At 38.6% G+C, this 9,245-nt stretch overlaps 1 protein-coding gene across 3 annotated transcripts in view; it reads right to left on the reverse strand.

The window, feature by feature from the left end:
* Positions 1-2,324, reverse strand: part of frrs1a (ferric-chelate reductase 1a) — a 21,311-nt gene extending 18,987 nt beyond the window's left edge. Inside the window, exons 1-3 of one of the 3 annotated variants that reach the window (XM_035955119.2) lie at positions 2,199-2,324; positions 918-1,061; positions 1-124 (exon numbers count right to left, since the gene is read on the reverse strand). The exon at positions 1-124 is cut by the window's left edge and continues 19 nt beyond it. In XM_035955119.2, coding sequence (XP_035811012.2) covers positions 1-124; positions 918-1,017 — 224 coding nt within the window. In that variant the 5' untranslated portion in view covers positions 1,018-1,061; positions 2,199-2,324. Of the gene's footprint in view, positions 125-917; positions 1,160-2,198 lie in introns of all 3 variants that reach the window. The other 2 variants (XM_023285335.3, XM_035955118.2) reach the window with 2 other exon arrangements.
* Between the last annotated feature and the right edge of the window lie 6,921 nt (positions 2,325-9,245).

Consider the following 9,245-nt stretch of genomic DNA (forward strand, 5'->3'; position numbering starts at 1 on the left):
AGCAGCTGCATCCTGTCTGGATTGGTCAGGGTGAAGCTGCCGATCGCTGAGGCTGATTCTGGTTGGGCTGCATCTCTGGCCTGAAGCAGGAAACCCTCGAAATATGATGTTCCTGAGAGGATGACTGGAAATAAAGTGTTTCATAGTAAAGCTTTTAAAGAAAAACATACGGATGTTGACAATAACTGACACTGATTAGCTTCTAACCTCTTGGAGTTCCCACCTATAGAGAGCTTTTATTGCTTAGAAGAGTAACTTTGAGAGCATGAATTCCATTTTAGGACGTCTTTCCTTAACCCGCGTGTTGTCCTGTGGGTCAAATTGACCCGTTTTAAAGTTTGAAAATATATTTTCACAGTGAAACTTCTGATGTCCACATTTTCAACATTTTTGGGAAATCTTTGAACATTTTTTGGTGGAAAAAAAGAAATGTTAAAAATGGTTCTTTAAGAACATTCACATAAAAATCTACCAAAATCCAGCGAAATCTGCTGGATTTTAGTTGATTTTTATGTGAATGTTCTTAAAGAAAATATCAGAAGTTTTACTGATATATATGGAATCACTTTAGATATTTTTAGGATTTTTTGGAAGATTTTTTTAAATATTTAAAAGAATTTTCTTGCCCAAATTTGGGGGATTGTTTTTAAAATAAAACTTTTAATGGAAACTTTTAAGGAATTGCCAAATTTATTTATTTATTTATTTATTTTTTTAAATAAAAAGGAATTATTGGAATTTTCTTCCTGAAGGTTTTGCAAATTTTCAGAAATTCGGGGAATTTTTTTGCTGAATTTTTAGATTTTTTTCAGAAAAGGAAACTATATTTTTTGGTGCCTGTAAATGAGGACAACAGAAGGGTTAAAGTAGAATTTCAACATTTTGACGCATCTCTTGGCTGAACTGGCCTTAGTTACCTCTGATCTGATCTCCAGGACTGAAGGTGGAGGTGTTGGTCTGGAGCTGATAAGGGCTGAGCGTCGTCTGACCAGAGGCTCCACCATGATGAGGCTTCATGCTGCCACACGCTTTGGTGACTTTACCATTGGCATAGCAACATACTGGTTCCCAGTGACACACCAGGACAGAGAAGAAGAAGAGAAAACACAAACCCACAGGAGACATCTGTAGATGAGATACCAGCTGATGTAGAGGCTGTCTGAAAGGAAAGAAGTGACTGAGTTCAACCTGAGAACCAGTCAGATTTGCAGATTTAATGCAGAAATGTTGCACTTTCTCATAGGTAGAACTGAGGGTGGAGGATCAACACTTCAGGACTTCTCTGCTTCTCATATTTAACTTTGAGATGCTCACAATAAATACAAAGTCTTCATTAGGATGCTAGTCATGGATGAAATTTTACATTTTTTACGTTGTTAAAAAATCCTGTAAAAACGGGGGGAAAGTTTTAGCTTTTGCATTTATTTCTTCTGGAACTCTTGTTGTCAGAAAAATATCCTGTAAAAAAAAAAAACAAAAAAAAAACTGGAAAACTGTAGCATTCAGTAACTGGAAAAACACTGAAAATAACATCAAATATCTGTTTAAAAAAAGATTAAAAAAACTGTCAAATTATCATTTTTTGATCACACATCATAAAAGAACAGAATACTATTTGTAAAAAGACACATTTGTAATATTTTTTATTTACGGTGAACATGTAAATGTTCACTGTTCATGTGCTTGGAATTGTTAAAGTTTTATCTTCTCTTAACATACTTTTCTGATTTGATCTGTAAAAATGACAATAAAACAGCTTTCAGTCTTTAATAAATAGAAATGTTCTTTCAAATGACAGCAAATATCTGTGAAATAAAGATATTTTTTGCTTATTAAAATAGTTTAAACATATAATTAAATTGTACTATTTTAAAAAATACTTTTATATTAAAAATTGTGTAATTTTATGGTCAAACATGAATAAAAGAATTCCACTAGCTACAGTACATATTTTTGATGTAGATGTTATTTACAGATGTTGCCTGTTTATTTTAATCATTAGTGTATAAATGAATACGTCCTGTGATGTTACACAAAACGGTTATTAGTAGACAATAATTGTTACACAGTTGTTGGCTGTTGTGTAACAAAAGCGGCAAGATCTTTAAAATGACAGTAAATGGTAGAAAAAAAATGAAAAAGTGCAGCTCATTGAAATGTATATTTAGGTAATTGGGTGACATGGTTGTTGTACTCACCACTCAGCTGCAGGAGACAGAAAGCCTGTGGAATAAAGCACCAGTGGAACTGTCTGTGTGAGCACAGTTTCACTTTCCATGTGTAGCTCAAGGAAACTCGTCAGCAGTTTTACGACCAGGAGGATGGACTATTGGAACGTGCAGATATGACGCTTCACAGGTCGTTACCTTTGTCACATCCACAGTACATTATCATCTCCTGTATTTACAGGGCGGTGCAAAGGTTTACACGCTACAGGAAGGATGCTTATTTATCAGCTAATGTCCAACAAACAGCAGTAAAAGCTAAATCTCACCAACACACACTGCCTTTAGAATGATGTTTTTCCCTGTGTCTTCATCTAGTAACAGATCTGAGGTCTGTGGAGCCATGGCATCACTAAACTTTGTTCTTCTTTTGTGTTCGTATCACTCTTAACCCTCCTGTTGTCTTCACTTATGGGCACCCAAAAAAATATTGTTTCTTTGTCTGAAAAAAATGCAGCAAAAAAATTCCCCAAATTTCTGAAAATTTGCAAAACCTTCAGAAGAAAATTCCAATAATTCCTTAAAAATTTCCCTTAAAAATTTTATTTTAAAAAAATCCCCCAAATTTGGCAAGAAAATTCTTGTAAATATTTTCAAAAAATTAGTAAAAATCTTCCCAAAAAATCCTAAAAATATCTAAAGTGATTCCATATATATCAGTAAAACTTTATTTTCTTTAAGAACATTCACATAAAAATCAACCAAAATCCAGTGAAATTCGCTGGATTTTGGTTGATTTTTATGTGAATGTTCTTAAGAAACATTTTTAACATTTCTTTTTTTCCACCAAAAAATGTTGAAAGATTTCCCAAAAATGTTGAAAATGTGGACATCAGAAGTTTCACTGTGAAAATATATTTTTTCCACATTTTCAAACTGTAAAATGGGTTAATTTGATCCGCAGGACGACATGAGGGTTAATTATTACTGACTATTAGTGACATGATGATGATGAGATTGATAATATCACGTGATCATAAAGTGTTTTACAATAAGTCAGAGTGCCATTCAGATACACTGACGGTGCTGCTTCACTCACGCTGAAACAGATCTACAGTTCAGTCTTGAAACGCTGCTTTGTTTTGCTACTGATCAATCTGAGGAGATATTTAAACTTCCTGTCTGCTGCTGATCGTGCAGGACGTCACATCTGGAGCTTTACAGCAGACCCAACACAGCGTTTCAACGTCTTTATTGCTGCTAATTTCCTGCTAACCCAGGAGCTCTGCTATCTTTCAGTTACCTGAGAGGTGAAGCAGTCATGTGACTTCATGCCAAAAATTCACCAACAGTGAGCTGTGTGACCTCTGCAAAGTGTGCAGACTTGTATGTCGTCTGTTTCTCATTCACTTTGGACACATGCATTCAGGGAGGTGTTGCTCTTCTGGACAACTGAAACAGACAAACAGAAATAACAAGATGTTCAGCGTCCTCTTGTACAAAATCACACCACCAGATCACAATCTGCAGCATCACTCTGACACAGCGTTGTCTACGTCCCATACAACATCACATCTTAAGACTTATTGTGAGGTCATCTCCTTGAGGTAAAAAAGGTGATTCACCGTTTCTTTGCAGGAGTTGAGAAGTTCACAGTTCAATGTCAGCTACAGAGCAGCAGCTACAGCTAGCAGACTATAGGCAAGATGGTAAATATGATGGGCCAGAAGCTTCCATACACAGGAAAATATATAATGTATATGTGTTTATGTTTCAGATGCCCCAGAAGATGCGTCTGATGCTATCTTTGGGGGCACTTGAAGGCCATGGTGTATCAGGTGGAGATACGAGACATAAATCATCTCCAGGAACGTTTCACCAACACCACCACAAGCAGAACTTCAGCTGTGTTAATGCAAGTTCATCAACAGTTTAAACATGTATTAATGTGTGCTTTCCAAACAATAGTAATCACATAGAGCACATTATAGAAATACAAACAGTTGTCCAACACAAACTGTTTATTTTTCCCATGCATAGAAATTTATGGCCCACCATTTCTTCAATTTCTTGTTCATTTTACTGACCCTAGCTGATAATAGTTTAATTTCAGAGCTGGTATCAGACATTTTCCATGGCTTTCTGGATAAGAACTAAAATCCCTTCAGTTCTTCCATCAATAGTAATGGCATTGTTCTGCCAGAAAGATAGATCTGGTGATTGAGCAACCAAGGCATGGTTCCAATGTTCTGGTTCTCCATCCAGGCTTTAACTGACCTTGTCTTGTTGGAAAATCCAATCATTGGAGGCAGGAAAGAGTTTTCCAGCTAATGGAAGAAGACTGTTTTCTAGAGTAGCCCCAAACATGACCTGGTTCATTCTCCCTGTTCCACCCAGACTGAAACTACCCCAGATGGTCACTGATCCACCTCCATGTTTTACTGTAGGGGCAGACAGTCTGGTTTGTAGCTTCTCCAGGCTTCCTCCTAACCAGTAAGTTGGCTGGAGTGGACATCAACTGAAAACTGGATTCATCCCTGAAGAGAACCTCAGTCCAATCATCAACAGTCCAATCCTTGTGATCCCAGCAAAGAGTAACTGGCTTTCCTCTGCCTTTCCTTGATGAAGAGCTTCTTCCTGCCGTGTGACTTCAGACCAGCTTCAACAAGTCGCTTTCCAACTGTCCTTGTCCATCAAGTCCCATTTCTCCACAGTGTCCACTCATTTTTAAGGTCCCTGGAGGTCTGAGGATGACAGGAACGGATGAGTGACGGTCATCTGGTGGGTAGAAAGACGTTTCCTGACCAGCTAGCAGTTTGGTAGAACCATGTTGCGCTTGTTTTTTCTTGGTGTAATGAACGGCTGTCTTGGAGATCTTCAGTTTTTTGGCTACCTGTCTCTCACTCATGATGGCTGCCTTTGTGGCTTCACATAATTCTTTAGTTTTAGGTGTTATGTGAGAGCTGACAGCTTCTGAGTTGTGCTACAGCTTGAATGTCAGCAGGAAACCACTCTAGGATGTCATGAAATGTCCTCTTATGGACCCTGGAATACAATGAAGCTGAAGCAGGTTAGATAGGACATAAAGTATTATGGAATCAGCTGCATTTAGAGTCCTGTTCATTGTATTCTTCAGGTAATAAACCTTTAGTGGTACCAGGCATTAAAATGAACAAGAAACTGAAGAAAAAAAGAGTGACCGTGGCCGTCTAATCATTTTTTCCATGTCTGTAGAACACCCTTTAAGCATCACTGTTTCTGTGGTTTCTGAGGACACAGTTCAGTCCTGGTCCTCTACCGCCACCATGTGGTCAGTAACAGAAACATAAATAGTTCAGTTCAAAGAGAACATACTATATAAAGAGCTGTGTGAGTTTAGGCTTCTATCTTGTTGTTTTTTCCCAATGAGGAATAAAAACTGCCTTTCCATAAATTCTCATTTGGAACAGCAGGTTTTTCGAGGGAAGGAATCAACATGTAGAATTAGTTCAATCTGCATCCTGGATAATGCAGTTAGTACACAAGATATTCATGTAATGTGACATTTTATGCAGAATACACAAGAAATAGAGTACAAGTGTTTAATAATTCATGCTTTGTGCAGAGTCAGTGCCAGTTCCTCTAGTTTACAGTTTGTTTTAGGGTTTTATTAACTGAGTGGTTTCATTTTCATTGGATTCTATTGTAAAACACACAACACTGAACACACTAAATACAATGATAATATTTTAGTTTCCACCTGGCACACTGAGTTTTAAATTTGGTGCAATTGTATGGAGACAGACATACCCACAGTTATCAGATCTCAGAGCACCTCAGTCACCCTGTTTGTGTGATCTTACAGAAACATGTGACATACTTTCACGTATTAATGGATTAATGGTGACATTTGAGTTAGAATCCAACAACAGTAGAGAAGTCTGCTGATCCTGCCTGCATTATAAATGAAATCAGATCAAATGAGACTCACACAGTTTGGATTTAATACATCAGCTGGACTCAAAACACTCCAGGAAGTTTCCTCCAAACTCTAAATTCGACTGTAGCTTGTTTTGTCATGACTCTTTGTTGGCAGTGACAGGATTTTAAACATGTTTATACCTTTATGGGCAGTGATGCATCACGGTGTATCCGATGAATACATTTGGTAGATTGTAATAAAAAAAAGTTTATTAAAGAAACAGCTAGCAGCAAGAGTGCCAGAACAAATCTGCAAAATAAAAACCCCAACAAGCGTTAGTGGATGTTATTGTTGGTTTTAGCATAGTTTTTTTTTTTTTTTTACAGTATACATGTAAATTAATGTTGTTTTTTTCTGTGATTTTTTACTAATGAATATTTGTATTGGAACAAATCTGAGATTATGTAAAAAAACATGAAGCATTCAGAAAATCATAGTTCAAAAATGTTAAAATAAGATAATTTCCTGCCGTGTACTTTATCTTGTAATAAAGGATTAAAATAAAGAAGTATTTGATTATGCTCTATCACAGCTAAACATTCAATTTGCAACTTCAGAAGCTTTTCAATCTCAACAAAAACAGATTCATTAGGGATTAGTGTGCAGAATAGTATGCAAATATATTGAGAGTGAAATAATGTCACTGATTATGTATTGATCACATGTATCAGTGGATATTGAACATGTCTGGGCTTGGATGGTTGCATGTAGAATCAGCTGTTTGGAAACATGGTCAGGTAGCCATCTGATTATAAAAACTGACTGGATTCACCTGACCTGTGCCAGTGGATGATTTAATCCTGGCATTCTGTTTCCAGCCAGCCTGCTGTCCTGCTCTCTGATTACATAACCTCCCTTCATGTGTGTGCACCGTAGACGTGCACGATGCGGAGATGAGGCGGTAATGCTCAGAAATTGCGCAAGAGAAATTATGCAATTGAAGGTTCTTTGTGGCCGTTTTTGTTGGCAGCAGCCTCCAGTTAGGTCTGATCATGTTTGTTGTTGCTGCAAACAGGCCAGATTGCATGAAGCGCCCCAGCACTGCAGAGAAGACGGAGGATCATTTATTCATGAATGTGTCTGCAGTGGAATAAGGGTGTCCCTGTTGCTCCAATAGAAGCTATGATTTGGAGTTTCTGGTTTGAGTCAAAATGCAAACAGTAAAGGCTTCATAACTTAACTAGTGCCTCAGCAACCATTACCGGAATTCTCATGAGTACTGAATTAAGTTTATTTTAGGTACTGTTTCAATTCAGTTTTCTTTATTGACATGAAAGTAAAAAAAAAAAAAAAAAAAAAGACAATTGTACTTCAGAACAAACAAAACACGTTTCATTCATCAAGGACACATTACATAAATATTTGATAATAATGTGAATGATGAGCATTCTGGACTTTTGTAATTTCTTATACATATCTAGAACATGGAGGTATTTTTCTACTTTACATAAAAATCTGTGCAATATAGATCAATAATAATCTGTGGATGTTCTCAGTCATCCAGGTCATGATAAGTCTCAAGCAAGCATAAGTTATGGCAACTGGACTAACCTCGTGTGAGTCGAAAACGTTTCACCTCTCATCCAAGAGGCTTCTTCAGTTCTGAAAGCCTGGTGGGGAGTACCAGATATTTATCCACCAAGAGGGTGGTGGCAAAAACAAGTGGACAAAGACCCGAAACCAACAGACTCGTTAGGTGTTAATGTGAGTCGTTAGCCTTTGATGGGCGGTCGTTACCCCTCCCAGCCCTCTAGGAGGGTGGTTGGAGGTCACCTGACTGCAAGTGGGACAGATGGCTGCACCTCCACTCACACAGACCAGTACCTCCTGTTTGATTCACACCACCCACTAGAACACAAGTTGGGGGTGATCCGTACCTTAAAGCACAGAGCACAGAACATCCCATCAGAAGCGGATGGAAAAAGAAGGGAACACAAACATATTCACTCTGCTCTTCAAACTTGTGGCTATCCAAACTGGGCTTTTATCAAAACAGCAAAAAAGCGCAGGGAGGATAAGAAAGACGAGGACCACAAAAAGAGAAACAACATTGTCATCCCCTATGTGGCAGGAATTTCAGAGAAACTCAGGAGGATCTTTAACACCCACCAGATCCCAGTACACTTCAAGCCCAGCAACACTCTGAGGCAAAAGCTGGTCCATCCCAAGGACAAAATTCCAAGGGAGAAACAGAGCAATGTGGTGTACGCAGTGCAGTGCAATGAGGAATGCTCTGACCTGTACATTGGAGAGACTAAGCAGCCATTACACAAGTGCATGGCACAACACAGGAGGGCCACGACCACAGGCCAGGACTCAGCAGTCCACCTCCACCTCAAGGAGAAGGGGCACTCCTTTGATGACCACAAGGTGCGCATTCTAGCCAGAGAGGACAGATGGTTTGAGAGAGGGGTAAAAGAAGCCATTCATGTCAAACTAGAACGGCCATCTTTGAACAGAGGAGGGGGCCTCAGACACCACTTGTCTCCCACTTACAACGCCGTTCTTAGAGCCCTCCCAAGGAGGTGCAGCCATCTGTCCCACCTGCAGTCAGGTGACCTCCAACCACCCTCCTAGAGGGCTGGGAGGGGTAACGACCGCCCATCAAAGGCTAACGACTCACATTAACACCTAACGAGTCTATTGGTTTCGGGTCTTTGTCCACTTGTTTTTGCCACCACCCTCCTGGTGGATAAATATCTGGTACTCCCCACCAGGCTTTCAGAACTGAAGAAGCCTCTTGGATGAGAGGTGAAACGTTTTCAACTCACATGAGGTTAGTCCAGTTGCCATAACTTATGCTTGCTTGAGAATCAATAATAATCCTTATGGCAGTATTTCCATTGATGTAAGAATCTATGCACTACCACTGGTATGTGCAAGAATCCTATTTCTGTTTATCTACTTATCTATATCTTGGTTTATTTTGGATTTTTTTAAAATTTTGTGCTTCATTTCTTAAAAGTTTGCACTATCTTTGCTGCTGTGAATTTCCCCACTGTGGGATTAATAAAAGTTTCTCTTATCTGATTATAGATTGCAGAACTTTCTTGTCATCCACAGCAGAAACAGCGGTTACCCTGAGTGGAGAAATTTTTATTTTGTGAGTTCCCTTCACA

The sequence above is a fragment of the Amphiprion ocellaris genome, chromosome 10, assembly GCF_022539595.1.
Source record: "Amphiprion ocellaris isolate individual 3 ecotype Okinawa chromosome 10, ASM2253959v1, whole genome shotgun sequence".
Lineage (NCBI taxonomy): Eukaryota > Metazoa > Chordata > Actinopteri > Pomacentridae > Amphiprion > Amphiprion ocellaris.